Source organism: Micropterus salmoides, unplaced genomic scaffold, assembly GCF_014851395.1.
Source record: "Micropterus salmoides isolate LMB-PRFRI ecotype aquatic unplaced genomic scaffold, ASM1485139v1 Ms_hic_scaffold_12, whole genome shotgun sequence".
In the NCBI taxonomy this organism is placed as follows: domain Eukaryota; kingdom Metazoa; phylum Chordata; class Actinopteri; order Centrarchiformes; family Centrarchidae; genus Micropterus; species Micropterus salmoides.
In genome coordinates, this window is record NW_024040263.1 from 1,924,791 (window position 1) to 1,942,262 (window position 17,472).

The 17,472-nt window shown below is 38.2% G+C and overlaps 2 protein-coding genes across 3 annotated transcripts; one reads left to right on the forward strand and one right to left on the reverse strand.

Annotated features, from left to right (window-relative positions):
* Positions 1-3,471: 3,471 nt before the first annotated feature.
* LOC119898631 lies at positions 3,472-6,956 on the forward strand. Of its 2 annotated transcripts, none has more exons than XM_038712792.1 (3): positions 3,472-3,750; positions 5,065-5,329; positions 5,521-6,956. In XM_038712792.1, the coding sequence occupies exons 1-3, from the start codon at positions 3,722-3,724 to the stop codon at positions 6,190-6,192; spliced, it is 966 nt and encodes a 321-aa protein (XP_038568720.1). In that variant the 5' UTR covers positions 3,472-3,721; the 3' UTR covers positions 6,193-6,956. The 2 variants fall into 2 exon arrangements, with proteins under 2 accessions (XP_038568720.1, XP_038568721.1); XM_038712793.1 differs by having other exon boundaries at positions 3,473-3,689.
* Positions 6,957-7,288: 332 nt separating this feature from the next.
* Positions 7,289-9,569, reverse strand: LOC119898633 (G-protein coupled receptor 4). Its single transcript, XM_038712794.1, has 2 exons — positions 8,780-9,569; positions 7,289-8,194 (listed from the first exon to the last, which is right to left on the reverse strand). The coding sequence occupies exons 1-2, from the start codon at positions 9,158-9,160 to the stop codon at positions 7,664-7,666; spliced, it is 912 nt and encodes a 303-aa protein (XP_038568722.1). The 5' UTR covers positions 9,161-9,569; the 3' UTR covers positions 7,289-7,663.
* Between the last annotated feature and the right edge of the window lie 7,903 nt (positions 9,570-17,472).

Below are 17,472 nucleotides of genomic sequence, written 5' to 3' on the forward strand. Positions count from 1 at the left end.
ACATACTGCATGTGATGGAAAACAAGGGGGCAAATCCACGTCAGCAGGCTTGAACACATGATGTTTTACTGCAGCTCCTGCCATTTGTCAACATGACCCAGTAGAGCTAGATACACTCTCCTAAACAAGGTGAATGTACAAGTTTTGCAATGAGTTAGTTACAGTCAAACAGAGAAAGTAGAAGAGAAGTTAGAAGGCGTCATTGTTTGTGGGTTAGTGTGTTATTCTTTAGACTTTTGGCCTTGACTGTGATATTGACATTACATCATGTATGCTTTTAGTGCAACTGTATTTTTGTTATTTTGTTTTTTAGACATTTGTAATCTGCCTTAGTATTTTTTTATTCAAGTATATTAAATTTTCTTTAGCTGCTTCTGAAATCAGCTAAAGAAAATTGACTACATTATAGACATGTGCACAATGAAGATGAGAACTGTGAACAAATGAGTAGCACAGTCTTTCTGACTGAACTTTCAATAAGGTTCATATTTCTTATATAATTATAAACTCTGAAAGCATTACAGCAGAACTCACTGATAAACGTGCCTCTGATAAACTCTTGAAAGCCTCTTTCTAGCATCAACACAAACAGTAAAGGCATGTTGCTATGCAACTCTTAAAGGGTTCCTGTTTAGCAGTTAGTTTGTTGATCCTAAGCAGATTTTTTAAAGCAGAATGGAAATTATATTTTGGTATTTCTGTACTCCACTCCTGAATTTCACCCGGCGTGACCCCCTGCCCACTCTAGCTGAGTGAATCACCGTGCTGGTCTTCAGCTGATATGTTCTACAGAGGATCTCTGAGCAGCTGAGCTCATTACTGAGGTCCTGGGTTGCAGATTAGAAGACAGATTTACTGCAAGGAAGTGGGACAACGCATTTGTTCACTGTACCTTACTGACTTAAGACCACATGCAAACCAAAGGAATGAACATTTAACATATATTTATATATTAACATATATTGGAAATAATGTAATAAGCTAAATAAATATATATCTCCACATATACTTTATAGTAAATGCCAATGATTATTCCTTAAACACAGTGTATATGGTAACTATACAGAAAATAAATGGTTGACTGACACTTTCTGCAATATGAGGAGGGGCAGTTACTGGTGTATTCTGCTGTATGTTTGAAATACATAGTATGTGACAAACCCCACTCCATCATAAATTTGTTTTACATTAACCAAGAAGTAGACATTGACTTTGTTCCATTCAAACAACCCTCAAACTTATCCAAATACTTTAATCTGGTCCAAGTGCAACTAAGGGCAGTGAAAGACAGCTCAGCACACAGAATGATATTCATGTGTGTGACCAAATAAGATCTTTGTAAGGTCCAATGTGTGTTTCAGACCTTTAAAATGAGGAAATGTTTAATCTGTCATGTCCTCACTTCCTCAAATTGCTGTTCTAGATTTAAGATTTGTTTTTTTAGGATCGAGGATAGAATAATATTTAGGTTAAGTTTTGGGAAACTTTAGAAGGTGTGACGGTAAGGATAAGCTATAGGGAGTGTACAAGTATGCGTGTGTGTGTGTGTGTGTATGTGTGTGTGTGTGTGTGTTTGTGTCTGAGTCACATCAGGCAGTAGTACCCTGAGGGTTTTTTTCTGTGTTCATTCTGCAGAAAAATGAAGTGAGTATATTTCTGAGAACAAGCCAAAGATAAGAGGAATTCACACTCTGTTGAAACAGAAAATCTGATTAATTGGTATAAATGTAATATGTGTTAGATGAATTCTTACCAGTCAAAAGGTCACATTGCAGAAATGGTGTTTCATTTAATACGGTACTAACCACTCTTCATAAGTAGCTCTTCATTAACTCTAAATTAGCCACTGAGCATAAAATTAGTTAGTAGTTAATAATTAGTTGCTCTTTCTGTGCAAGTAAATACATAAGGTATACTGAGTAGTTGCTAAGTAATCAATCCCTCTGACCTCATTGTTATGACTCCTTCATTAAAGTGGTACATAGACCATGTACCACTTTAATGGCCAGTATGTTGATTTACAGCTATTTATGAAGTAATCATGTTATAATGAGTATTTCTCAGGCTGTTCTTTAGTAAGTCTAACTCTCCATTATCAGCTACACAGTCCTCGAATCTGATTTATTCAGGTCATTCCTGATTCCTTCTTCAGTCCTTCCAAGTAACTACTTACAATTTTGTGTTCCACATTGTTTCCAAACTTTTTTTATAGTGAGTAATTTACTCCCATTTGTCTGCAGCTCAAGGGCTCTCTCTGGTGTCACTTCTTCAAACTGCAAGCCACTATCAACTGTTAGCGTACTTTCAGATGATCAAATAGATGTACACGGTAACGACTCTTCTTGTTTTTGTTTGTCTCATGTATGTTTACTTGTATTTCTGTGCTTTAACCCTATTGTAAATCAAATTTCCCCTGGTGGGACAATAAAGCTCGAATTGAATTGAAATGTTTTGGGTTCCACAACAGACAGCCAACAAATGATTAGAGAAAATACTCATTTCGAACTGTATGGTAACAATTTAGAGACAATTGAATTGAGACATGTTGGTTCTTATGAGTATATTCATATGTAGATTATAGGAGTGTAGTTTTTGGATCCATAGGTTTCAGTTGAAATATGCAAATGAAACTCTTGTGTGTACACATGGTAAATGGTCTGTATAGCACCCTTCTAGTCTTTACACTATGTCAGATTCACCTATACACTGATAAGCAGAAGCTAAGGCACAAACTGCACATCTGATGGGGGAATCAAACCACCAACCTTCTGTTCAGCGAATGATCTCTCTACCCCCCTGAGCCACCGCCGGCCCATATTGTTGTATGCCATTTTGATGGCTTTTGAATGGGTTGAACAAATCAAACCAAACAAAGTTCTAGTCTGTAGTGACTCAGTCACTGCTCTTTCCAGTCTTGAGTCAAGTGCATCCAGGAACTGCCAGGACTTATTACTCAAAATAATGACAATACAATCATGAGTACTAAAACAAGGCACTGAGGGTTCCTGCTCATACAGGCATTCTGGGTAATGAGACAATAGACAAACTAGCCAAACAAGCTGTTAAAAAAAGAAAACATACACATATTAAACTTCCAAAATCTGAGGGAAAGGGCGTTGTATGGAAGAAAATGAATAGAGGGGCATTTATTCAGTTCAAAATAGAGTGGGTGTTGTGAGAAGGACAGGAGGAAAATAAGGTAATAAGCTAATGAAAAGGACACAGCAATTTGAAGGGACATTTTTATGGACATTGTCAGGTAATGTAAAACTTTATTATATTATTTATTATATATATTACAGAGAAAAGACATGAAGGAAGAAATGAAAACAGGAGCAGAGCAGCATTAAAGTGCATACGACACGGTGGAAGTGGAAGACTTATTTTTCTTCACACTGTAGGAGTTAACTAACTCCAGAAGATGGCAGTAACGCTATACTAAGGATGCCAGCTGCCGTTCAACCACAAAGAAGAAGGAGGAGGCGGAAGAAATGTTTATATACAGTCTATGGAAGAAATGTATGAAAAAGTTGCTGACAATTAAAAGGGAGGCATAAACCATCATTATTCAGGGGCGGGAGTGTTTTCTAGACCGATGTGGAAAAGCGGAACCGCTGTCTCTATTTTGATAACTATTTCTGCCTATTACGCGTCGTTTTACTACAAGCCGAGAGAAACCAGGAAAACAGGTCGGTTTTAGACCAATTTCTTGCCTTTCTTTATGCTGTTTACAAGGTTCATTGTTAGAAGGTAGGTCAGCTCAACTTATTTGAATTATAAACGTTATAATACCCTCTACCCCGACGGTCTCTTGAGTGGACAGATTGTTAAACCAAACTACTTAATAAAAACATGTGTTTTATATGGCAGTGCAGTATTTTTTCACAGTAAAAATGTTTAGTTACACTAACACCGAGGCTCTTTTCTGATTTACTTCGATTTACAGGCACAATCGGCGAACATTTTCTAGTAGCCCACATTTCAGTACAATGTGTGACCTTTGTTAACGTCGAGATAATATGAGGAAACTAACAGGTGTCCTGACTAAAAGCATCTGGCGTGTAACTGTCACAGTGTTGTAGCTAACCATGATAAATCAGAGATCAAAATGTTTTGTCTTTGTCACTAGCTAACGTTACATTATACAAAGTACAAGGTAGATTCAGCATGTCCTCGCGGCCCAAACTTTCACCAACGTCACATGGTTATGATGTAATATGTCATAAGATGTTGGAATAGTTTTAGAACTGATATAACTGTTAACATTGATTCAATTTTGTATTCAGAAATTGCATATAATGGCTTATTAAAAAAAAAAAAACAATCTTTCTACTTTTTGGGAAAAAGTGAAATTTAAACAACTAGGCTATAATGCTTTTATAAGTATTTTTAGACATTTTGTATATATTTCTAATTTTAATACTTTTAATTTATAATTTTAATAAGTTTTTAAAGGTATTTTTAGAAAAATGTGTTGAAAGATGTAAAGCATCAAATGTAAAAGTAGGCAATATGCTACCTTTGGTTCATTAATACTCGCCTAAAGTACTCACTGAAGTAAAACCAGACGTGTACATCCACTGATACCCTCTACAATGTATGTCCCTTACTTTGTTTTTCAGACAAACTGCAGCTTTTTGTATATAAATGACATCACATTTTGGAATAAATGTTATTTTATACAGTAACAAATATAGCTTAATCCTAAAGTTCAACTTTTTTCCTTATGAGTTCACAGTGGTTGGTTGCTTTTTATATGCCACATTCATGAAAAATGTATTTGACCTATGAAAAATACAAAAGTTTATCTCACTTTAAGGTTTAAGGTCTCCTCAGTCATGTGATTGTGTAAAGATGTTCAAATCAAAAGGGTCCATGTGTTGCTATTTCCCCAAATAATTTGAGGGATTGACTTCTGCTTTCTTTTCTGTTGTGTTTATTTATTAATTTAAATGTATTAGTGTCAGTCTTTTCAATTAAATAAGAATATAACATAATGTTATACTCGATTTTTACTACTTTAAAAACTGTTACCTCACTTAAATTTTCTCATGCTTCTGCAAGAATGTCCTCCAGTCTTCCCCGTCATGTGATCTGGGAGTCAGAGGGGCTGGTGGCCTACCTTCATCCCAGGCCCTGGACCCCTGGCTCAGTTATCCTGGAGCGTAGCACTCCTGGCAGCCTGGGAGGCAGCATCTTCCACCTGGAGAAGCAGGAGTATTTATCTTGGCTGTTCGGGACAAGAGCCGTTGCAGAGCTGCTGTGTGACAGGCTGGCAGTTCAGAGGTGTGCACTGATCAGCAGACCCCACCGAGATAGACCTACCCAGGTGAGTGTTTGTTTGATCAGTGGATAGACTGATACATTACAACCAGTGCATAGAAAGTGATATTTTAGGATTTAAACAACTTGTAAGTGAAGTGTTGCCCAGATTGAATTGTATTTGTTTTGTAGTCAAGCATTTGTGTCATGATATAGTGAAGACAGTAACTAAATGTACATTTCTTTTCTTTTCCACAGATCCGTGTCCTCCCTCTACATGGACTGGAAGCAGAGTGGCGCCCTCACCTGGCAGAAGAAGAGAAGCACAATGCCCACGACCCAGGGTACTGCACTTCCAAGAGCGCTCCCCGATGGAGTGACTCCAGCCTGACTGAAATCCAGGTAAAGATTCGAGCCAAGCTCCCGTTACCTGACGCCCCGCCTAATCTGACTTTCCTCGGAGACGATCCAGCTCACCCTGGACTGTTTTCGCGCATTGTTCGTGGGGAGGAGCAGCATTGGCGGGTGTGGGAGGATGAAGGTCAGGTGGCCTTTCTCACTCCTTTCCCCAACTCCCCTGGCTTTACTGTGCTGGTCCCACGCCGACCTTTGACCTCTGATATATTCAGGCTAGAAAAGGGAGACTATGAGAAACTGGTGCTGGCAGCCTGGAAGGTGTCCAGGCTTCTTGAGGAGGGGTTGGGTGCTTGGGGGGTGGGGCTTGTTTTTGAGGGTTTTGAGATTGACTACGCTCACGCCAAATTGATACCACTGTTTCTACCTTCATCGTTGGGGACGGAAGATGACACCAATGAACTGCCACCTCCCAAGTTTTACCCCACTTATCCTGGATATGTGACCTCAGAAGATGGACCTGAAGCCAGCCCGGGAAGTCTAAAGGAACTACACATCAAAATTACTCAGATTTAATGCTGTTAGTTATAGATTGATTTCCTACTCATGTACTAAACCCTTAATAGTTACTTTTAGCTGTAAAGGAATTCCTTCCTGCCTTAGTGATTAACACGGATTGTTTAACATCACAAAAAATGCTTAATTTGCTACTGCAGATATCTAACAATCCAAAATTGACAAATTCTGAAAGATAATCATTTAATTCAGAAGTCTAACATCTTTAAAAAAATATGATCATGGCAAGGCTGCATAAACTGCGAATTAAATATTAATGTGCCTCTGTCAATTTCAGAAGTTGCATTAAACTCTAATAAACTGACTAAAAGGGAATTTTTTATTTTTTATTTTTTTTTGTGGAGATTCTAAGTGAATTACAGCAGATGTTTTGTAAGAAGACTCTCCTTTCTGTCTGCTTCAAGTTATACATTTCTACATTCATTTGGAAGTTTAATATACCAAATAAGACACATTAGTTAAATGTAAAGTTGTTTTTATACATTCGATGAAAGTATTTGTGTAAAACTCAAAATGGGAAATGCAAAGACAAACCATTCTGCAGTTTAAAATTCTTTCACACATTTACTTAAGATGACAAACAAAAGTTAGTATTATTTAAAATTCCTACATATCCATTCTGAAGAAAAACAATGTCAACCACATATATTAGTTACAGTGAGTTATATTACCCTACATTTTTTGAAAATTCAGTCACCTGGTTTAAAAAAAAAACTCTTTCAGGGGACTTGTTAATTCATGTAATACAGTCATTAAACTGCCAATGTGTGTTTCTTTATTCATTACAGTGTGATACATAGTTTAACCATTATAATCTGCATGCACACTCATTACACTGTTGCTAATTGGTCCCACAGTGTGTTTCTGATTATGAGGCTTAATTAATTACTGGCTAAGTGCTTGATTCGTGCTCTGTAAACCAGTTTCTGCCCCAGGCTACTATTAAAATGGACAAAACAAGGTGTATGTTTTAATGAGAAGGGTAATACTGTTTTCTATAGAAGATGGAGAGAACAAACTAAACTCTTAAAAATAATCTTGGTTCAAATGATTTAGATCCATTTTGTTTATTAAACGAAAAATTAGATGTTCTTAATCTAACTTTTCTTGTGATTGTGATTGCTTTGGATCTATTGAAGCTACATTTAGAAGAAGGTTGTAACTAATACCTATAGGCTGATTGTTTTACCTTAAATAACATTGTCTTAGAACTGACTATATACCAAAAATCTACAGGGAATGTGATGGGAAAATGCATCATTCTTGTCCAAATTAAGTAGTTTAGCTCTGTTCTGTTCTTGCTGCAAATGTACTGTGCTGCCCTCAGATAATAGTAAATTTTTGTGGCATAATAATTTTTAATAGGATATAAACATATACATATGTAGTTATTGCATTTTGGCTTTGTAGGGCACGTTTGTCTAGTTGGTCCATGGTTAAAATGGGAATAGGGATAATTTATGAAGCTTGATCACACCTTCACAACATGCGGCTTCTTGGAGAAACTCTTTCCACAGCACCTGCCGTCCACGCGATCCATCTTCGTGATGTAGAGGAGAGGCTCAATGCTGCAGCTCAGATCCATGATAGAGAACACACTAGTGCTTATCTGGCAGCGGAACGCCACGTAGGAGTAGTATGACGCAAAGGGCATGAGAGCCACTACCGGCAAGTAGTTTCCCACGATGATGGCCAGGATGATCAGCACCATCTTGAAGGCCTTCTTCTTCACCGGGTGCATCTCCTCTTTTCCCACCACAGAACGTCTAAGGACCCAGATGACGGAGATGTTGCAGAAGACCATGACTGCAAAGGCAAAGAGGATGACGACGCTGAAGACGTCGTTGACGCTCATGACTCCCAGGATGCACTTGGTGAGGCCGTAAGCCAGGATGAGGCCCCAGACCACCACAGAAAGGCCAATGCGGATCTTATTGTCTCGAATACCAGTGAACAGCACTGGGTGAACCACAGCTATGTAGCGGTCTAGGCAGATACACACCTGGAACACCAGTGAAGGAATATCATCAGGAGAAAGTGCCCAGACTCACATTTTAAATAAATACTAAACAGTGTCAGCCCTCGGTTGTTTTTATATTTATAGGCAGACATGTCTAAAATGAACACAAATAGGTAGGAAATCAGAAGTAAGCTTCTTATAGGTGTACTTTTGATTGCCTCTTCCACAGAATAACACATGAAAGTGTTAATGACACTTCAGACTTCACATAGAGCTAAGTTGATTCAAGTTCAAGAACTTGTCATTGTGCAAGCACAACAAAATTGCATCTACCTCAAATTGTGCATTATGTTTAAGACTTAAAATATAAGCAATAGAAAATACAGAATATAAGCAATATATAGTATAACATACAATTAACAAGGTGCAAAAAGCATCAGCAGAAGGGAAGTGAAGGTGCAGTGTGACAGATATTATGGTTATGGTGTCTTGCGGTTGGTGTAGAAATGATGCACACAATCAGCGGCTTGAAATGTATACTGTATTATAGCCTAGCCACATGCTTTGAGTTTCACAGGACCCTGTATGTGTATGCGCTGGCATCCAGTATTACATACAAATACTCACCAGAAAGAGTGGTGCCATGTCCTTGATGCCATATGCTAACCTCTGAGAGTACCAAACGCGACTGTCATCCAGCAGCAGACGGTTTACCAACTCTATGGGCGTCATTAAGCAGAAGTAGGCGTCCAAGATGGCCAGGTTGAAGATAAAGATGTCAGAGGTGGACGCGTCACTTTTCTTGGTGATGATCTGCCAGATGACCAGGATGTTACATGGTGTCCCCACTGCCAGGTTGAACACCTTGACCCCGAAGTAGAAAATGAAGCTGTAAGGGGCTACTGCACATACCGGGAACTGGTACCATGGAGGAGGTCCACGGGGGCCACCAGTGGGAGTGGAGTTCACGAAGACATTGGTGGTGGTGTTCAGAGTGGTGTTGAACATTGTGGGGAAGAAGGGCAGGCTGGACTGAAAGAGAAAGAAAGGAGAGTAAAGGGTTAGTTTTGATTATCTACATTTCATTGTTGTACATTTGACCACTTAAGAGTCACAGTTGTGTCTGGGATCTAAAAGTAATTTCCCAAGTCTAAGGCACCATCATGCAAAAACGTATTATTTATTCTATACAGTCCTGCATAAATGCTCCATACAGAACATCTCACAGAGGATTCAGTGGAACCAGACATCACATCAACACATCTCACCTTAACAGAGGTCAGTGTGCTAAGTCCCAGTCTTCTTCACTTTTGCACAACGTTCTTGCATGTAGCACCAGATCACTGTGGCCAGGGGCTTATAAACACGCTCCACAGGAACTAATGCCATTGTTGGTTTGGCCAGTGTGAGGGACAATGGGTATCTCTCCTCACTGTGGTGTCCAACCCAAGCTGTGATTGGGTAGTAAATCAAAATAGAGTTGCTGAGACATCTTCAGTGATTGGAGGGTTAGGATATATACAAAGGGGCGTGTATAGGTTGAGTTAGATAGTGTGTGCCCACGTAGAAGTAGACTTATACATGCTGCAGGGGCAAATATTAAAGTCTTTTGATCATATTAGTCTTTGAGTAAGTTATGTGTGATGGAAACTCTGTCTTTGCATTCAGGGCTCCATGAGTGTTGAACAACATGCCTTAGGAAGCAGTGGTAATAGTGTTGTTGTTATTTCTTTATTTTATCTGTTGTGACGCTTGTCTGTAGTTTTGCACTTTTTGAAACTGTAAACATTTTACCTCTGCAATACAGAGGTTTGTATGTTTTAATACCCTGCGAAGCACATTGAACTACCTTGGTGGATGAATTCTGCTATACAAATAAAGTTGACTTGCATTGTCTGTACCGTCCGTCCCTTAAATTGCCCTTTTGTGTGGCAAGGAGGTGTTTGAGTTCATATGCATTAAGCATGTCCCCAGTTGTTGCATTTTAAAGACATCCTTCTTATAGTTTTCCCAAGCCACTGGCCTGTGGACACTTTTTATGTTTCATGTTTGGGAGTAAAAAGGGTAATCTGATCCCAGGTATGTTGCTATGTATCTACAGTAGCACTGCAGCTGAACATTTGATCTCAGTGATGTAACGGTACACTGTTCAGTAAACAGGTGATGCAAGGTAAGCATAAATGAGAAATCTAATGCAAGGTGTTACTAATGTGCCCAGACTGTGTTAAGTGTTGAGAAAACCACCTGTTGGGAATACGAGCTTGCAAAGTCAAGACAAACACCCACTCACATAAATAATGCTGTGTGTTTCATAACATTTTAATTGCACAACCCATCACTTTAAACACAATCTCTCACCAGTCTAAGAAAATAATCCCTGACAATGTTTTGATGGTTACCTCCGATGGGGCTTCAGATGTTGAAATTATAACAGAAAGCTTGCCGAACAAATGACGGTGTGGCCCTCCTCACATAAGGGCCCTGCATACTCAGTCCACTATCCCCCCTTGTCCTCTGCACCTGCTGAAAAGGGATTAAATTAAATCATTAGACTGCTAGACCCAAGCACATTTAACAACTCTCCACACTACAGATGGAGATAATAATGATGAAATTTAAAAACATTCAGCTATGAACAGAAAGTAACAGGCAAATACTTAAAAGGAAAGTCTCAACAACAAGCTGACTTATCCCTGCACCCTCAGAGCCAGACCAAGAATAAGCAGATTCTCTCTTTCATCAAGTCAAATCAAAGTTAAGTTGTCTTTCAAAAGGTCACATTGTGTGTTACACTGGACAAGGTGTAATGACTCTTCTTAAGACCAGAAAGAGTTCAATTTGGTGATGATGATACTGACTTACGTGCACTTGTAGTGGCCTAAAAAACACAACATTGCATTTACATGCATCAATCCACAAATACATTCAACATGGAGGTAGTAGGGATAGATCATCTGTCAGTTTGATTGTGGTTATTCAAATGTAGGAAATAAATCTCCCTGAAGAGTCCGGTTTCTGTCAGGAGGTTGTCTGACTCAGCACTGATCTCTGCCTGAATCCTGGTGGTGAAGAACGCTGTGATAAAGGTAAAGTAATTGTAAATGTTGCTATGAAGGAAGCGTTTTTTTCCCATTCACTTAAATACGAAGCCTCACGAATGTACCATTGAATATTTTGTTGAAAAAAACACAGTTTGCCCATTTTTGGGAGGAAAATCGTTACCTATATCCAAAATAATGTAATTGTTTAGTTTTTTTTTTTTGGAATTTGTAAAAATACAAAAAAAACTTTTCACAAAAAGAAGCTGGTAAATGACTATGTTTCATACTTGGACAAAAACTATTGATTTAGTAGATAACCGTTGGATAACTACCTTCAGACCTGTGCATCTTTTGTGATTACATTGTAAATGTCTGTACTTCCTGTTGGTTAGCTTACAAACTATACACTAATGACTTCATTAACCAGTGGTGGACAAAGTACACAAATCCTGTACTTGAGTAGAAGTACAGATACCCATGCTAAATATTACTTCTTCAATTAGTCTTCAATTTACATTTCTACTGCTTTTAAAAATACTTAAGTATCAAAAGTAAAAAGTACTATTCTTATTTCTAACTATTTTGTATCGGAGTGCAACTAATGATTATTGTCATTCTAGATTAATCTGCTGACTATTTTATCCATGAATCAATTTTCAAAATGTTGAAAATAGTGAGCAATGCCATCACAGTTACCCAGAGCACAAAGTGACACCTTAACGATGTTTGCTTTGTCCAACCAACAATACAAAGCAGAACATTATTACAGATAAATTCAAATAATTCAAAGGAAAAGTAGCAAATATTCACATTTGTAAAGATGTAACCATGAAATATCTTTAGATGGAAAATGTCTCAAATGATCAAAGTTGTTGCCAGTGAATTTCAATGTCAATCTAATAATCATATCAGCTGTACTTGTATAAAAGGTTGGGTAGTACTTTGTAAAGTAACCAAAGCTGTCAGATAAATGTACTGAAGTAAAATGTACTTTATCTCAAATGTGTATTTAAGTACAGTCCTAGAGTAAATGTACTTAATTGCTATGCACCACTGTCATTAACATAAATCAGATGTCTGACAGCTACTTTGTCTGGATTATAATTATTATCTGATTTTTTCTCTCCCAAGAATGAAAATAGTGTTGTAATATTTTTCATTTGAGATGTTTTAAGGTGCACAAATCCATTTAAAACGGAAGTTACAGACATATCTACAGTACAATGCAATCTGTCGACCAAACATAAGTCATGTGAAAACATGTAAAACAAACAAACAAAAAAAACATTCAAATTGTGGGGGTGGCATGGTGGTGCAGTGGTTAGCACTGTCCCCTCACAGCAAGAAGGTCGTGGGTTTAAACCTGGAGTTTGCATGTTCTCCCCGTGTCTGTGTGGGTTTTCTCCGGGTGCTTGATTAGGTGTGAGCATGAATGTGAGTGATTGTTCGTCTATGTGTGGGATTGTTGCCATGAAGTCAGTTTGTTGCATTCTGAGAGACATGAAGTTAAATTCTTGGCATTTCACCTGGACGGGCGTGGTTTTGTAGGATGCAGCAGTGCCGGCTTCTGCGAGCACCGTGACTACCTCAGGCCTTGCTTTGAATGCATAACTTTTATAAGATGGAGGGTGAGTTAGCCTATGTTTTGTACAAAGAATGCACGTTACTAGCCTACTTTTTCACTTAGGCCATCTAATGTCAATAGCCTATATTTTAGCACTATGTAGGCAAAGTTGTAGGCTAGGCTACATATTTTCCAGTAGCCTAGTATGACATTATGATGGTGGCTTATTATATCTATGGTCACTTATAATTGATCAACAGTCAGTAAATGTCATTTGAAAATCTGCATCTAGTTGCGGTTGCTGCCAACTTAAGGCTAAGGAGCAGGTGGATCTTTGTAAATCCATGATTAGAAAAAATCGTCTTTGTTTGAAATTAGGCTACAATTAGGTGTGGGGTTTCCTGTACGTTTAATCTTGGGGTAACTGGAAAGACTGGTTAGCCTAATAAACAGCATGTTAGGTTATGGTTTTGGCTAATTTATCCAAAAAGGGATGAGACGACCCCATGCAAGCCTTTATAGACTAGGCCTAAAGAAAACAGCTGATGGGAATGCACATCAGGCACACAACACCAACGGACGTCAGGCACGGCTTCCGGGTGAAATACCAAGTTTAAAGGGAGTCCCCATCATCACAATGATTCCTAATCCGCTCAGACAGAGAGACTGAGTAAATGGCAACACAAACTGTGGTTTTATTGGACAGCTCACATGAGCTTGTGTAACCTCAGCAAAAGAAACTGGACTGGAAACTATATGCCTGCCCAAAGACAAAACATTCTGTAGCATAACCACACGTTTGACAACAGAAATGTTCCCATAACTATGAAAAGAAAACTATGATGACAATAATGATGTAAACGCGTGGCAACAGAGAGGATTTGCATCATATTTACAAGCTAGACAGACAAAAGAACATCTGGCATAAGATAAATTGAATACTTATGCAAAATAAAGAAAGTTTTTTGGATGTATGTCATTTCAGTGTTACGCCTACCTACTTCCTCCCTGATCAGGCATGGTGGTTGTCAAGGCTGGAAACAGGCACATTCAGAATATATATAGAAAAAAAAAACATTTTTAGATAAGAAATTTTTTTTTTGACCAAGACTATATTTTGTTTAGTAGAGAGGGCAGAAAGGAGTACCGGCAGCTTGTGAGAAGTGCCGGTGAGCTAGAAAAGCCATATAATTTTTATGGTGAGAACATTGTGTCAATATCGTGTTTAGCTTGTTGCTGACCCTAAGTAACCAAAAAATCAAGTATTTCAGGTTCAATGTAATAATATTGAGCACTGAAGCTTTAAAAGGAAAAGTTGTGCATTGTGAAAATATCCTCTGTTTTGACAGACATTGACAGCACCTCGACCTTAACTCAGCCACGGTGATGGAAAACTTTAAGGTTAACGGAACCATCAATCCCAACAACATGTTCGAGAGGGTCCAAGATGTTGTCTGGTACTTCCTGCCCACTGTGGTCATAGTGCCACCACTGGGGCTGCCAGCCAATGCTCTGGTCATTCGCCTCCTGCTGGGCAAACCTGGGATCTGCTCCACCTCAGAGATCTTCACATTCAACCTGGCACTATTCGACATGCTGTTCTGCTTCATGGTCCTTGTTGAGTACATCCGTTTCCGGTGCAGTCCAACAATGGAGTCTGCTAACTTCCTGGCTTGGGGTTTGAATCAAGCAGGGGGGCCGATGTTGCTCTGCATTTCAGGTTTGGACAGCTACGTGGCCGTCTGCCATCCGCTGGTCTTCCTCCGGCTCAAGGACCCTAAACTACGACTGTCGTTGTGCTTGGTCGTGAGTGCCATGACGGCTGCTTGTTGCTGTCTGGTGAAGACCGCCTCAGGGTTCAAGTGGAATGTGATATTGGCGCTCCTGTGCAGTGCCATAGTGATCATATCAACCTGCAACATCCTGATTCTCAAGTCCCTCCGCAAATCAGGGCCCAACGGGAAAGACGTCCATCCAGTGAAAAAGCGAGCATTCAAGATAGTATTGACTGTGTTTGTGCTCATCAACGTCCACTACCTCCCCCCCGTCACTGAGTACATGCTGAGGGAGTTTGGTCCCAGGTATTTCAAGCCCTTCTCTGTTGTCACCGGTGTGTCCTACACAGCTCTCTCTCTGGGCAGTTTCATTCAGCCTCTGACTTATCTTGTCCGGACCAAACAGCTGCCCAAGATATTTCACCACAGCTCAGCTGCTGAGGGAAAAACTTAAGAGCAGCCCAACCTTCATGACATGTAGAACCACTTATAAGGGAAGAGCTGGACTGTAAACTGGGCCAGCATTTATCAAGCTTCTCAGATTTACTCATAAGAACACTGCTAAGAATTGACTTAAGAGTAAAAAATTATCTTGACTCAAAGCTGTGTTTAAAAGTTAGTTATTAAGCATCGTAGTCTTAATTTGTGTGAAGTGAAGGACTAAATCTTAAGGGTCAGCCTTAGTGCTAATTCACGAGACTTTGCTGTGCCGCAAACAGGATTTTACATGACGATGTAGCCAAGGACCAATCACTGAGTAGATTTCCTTATTTAAGAATATTCTCAGATAAATTCACATTGAATGGTGAAATTCCTAAGAGGAGTTTACGTTCAACAGACATTTGATAATTAAGTATTTTTAAGAGAATACATTATGTACATGGGCTACGTTCAGACTGGAGATGAAAGATAAAAAGTTGATCTTTATATGAGCGCCATCTCAAAGAGACAGGAGCTTCTACAGCTTGTTTCAGACAGACTGAAATAAGGGCCTGCATGAAGGGCCAGTTTAAGATAGAAAATTATTTTTTTGAACTTTGAATCATGCAAAGCTGCCATAGGGGAGTCACAGAACTACAATATATGGCTGGAAATGCAGTTTAATTGCGTAAACATTCTTCCTCTCTGTGCAATATTCGTGCATGTCTGTCTCCACAGCACCATCAAAAGCCCCTACTGGCAACTCCTAACAACTTGAGGGACCTCTCGAGCTGTCCTAAATACCTGTGAGAGTAAGATTCTTACCTTTAAAAAATTTGATTACTTGCTTTTATACTTAAGTTTGAAAGTAGGAGTAAATTTCATGAAATTGCAGCACTTAATACTAAAACGGCACTTTGAGAAGCTTGATAAATTCCCGGCCCTGGATGGTGAGATGACAATATAATAACACTTTATATATTAATAACCTAAATGCTATATTGTTGTTATATATAGATATTTTTGAGAATTCCCTCTGGTGACACTTAAAGGTTAAAAAAGTTGTGGTGGTAGTTATTTTTATTTTATGCCTTTTAATGCTTGTATGCAAACCTGAAATTTCTCAAGGTTTTTATGTGCATCTAGCTTTTCAATCTTTTTTTGATTATAATTTTGTCATATTGCCTTTCAATTCTATGTAATAAGCATGTTTTCATTTTTTCTCTTACAAAATTCAACATGCAACATTAGAAAGTACAACTTTATAAAACAATAAATGCAACAACAAAAGTAAATCACAATGTTTTATTTAATGTATCATCAATCCTACTTTGGCTTACAAAAAGGCATTGATAGTCAAATACTCAGGAAGTATCTGACAGATGAATCCGTTTTATTAACCCTTTCATGCAAGAATGATTAAAACCCAAAGTAAGTTTATATGATTATTTTACTTTTAAACAAGTGAAAATTATTATTTAATAATTATGTAAAATTATCAGTCACAGAGCAAAATGTACAAGAACACACAAACATTTTTTACCTGTCTGGTTTTCTAAGAATAAAAGGATTTAACAGTTATTCCTGAGGTACCTGGTGCATCTCTTCTTCCCTCTGCTATTTTAAATTTATGATGCAATATCTCAAACAAAGACGATAATCAAACGGACAATGCTTTGGGGTCCGCCACATGGTGGTTGGGATATGGCACTATAATTTAAATGCTTCCAAATATTTGTCCATTGTAGTGGACGTCATGCATGAAAGGGTTAACAAAAAAACACAAACAATTGTCAGCAATGGCAATTAACATCTTGATTTACTGTTTAAGTTGTCTTTTAGGCTTTAAATTAAATACACATTATCAGATGTGTACGGAGAAGAGAAGAACCTAGTTAAATTCTCAAACTAAAACATTGTGCTGTGTTGCTTGTACAGTTTTACACTAACAAGAACCTAAGATAATTACACTGTCTCTAGTGTGTGTTCAGGAAAGAGCATGTTTACACAGAGATACAAACATTCAGACCGTACAGGCTATTCAACAGCTTTCAAATATGACAACAAATTCTTCACCTATTTTAGGAAATATGAGATACATTGTACTGTGTACAGTGTATAAGAAAGCATTTTCCATCACCTGCATTTCAAAAGCAAGTCAAATTTGAATTCAACATTATAAAAGAGGGTCTACCATGAGGAATTTTAAGAGATTCTTAAGCACTGCAAATGATTTTGCATAATTATAACTGGTTTTGCAAAAATGTACTTGATGAATTCAATAAAATTAACTGAACTTGAACTGTACCAAAGTCCTTGCATTAACTACAATTATCATCAGTTAAATAAACGCAAAAATGCAATACACTTATTATATGAAAATATTTTATATCCACCCCACAAACAAAAAAAAAGGTTACAAATATGGGTACATCTTCACCACTGCATGTCTCGTAAAATAGCTCATTTATGACTAGTATATTATTATAGTACATATTTAATAGAGGAAATTAGCAAGAA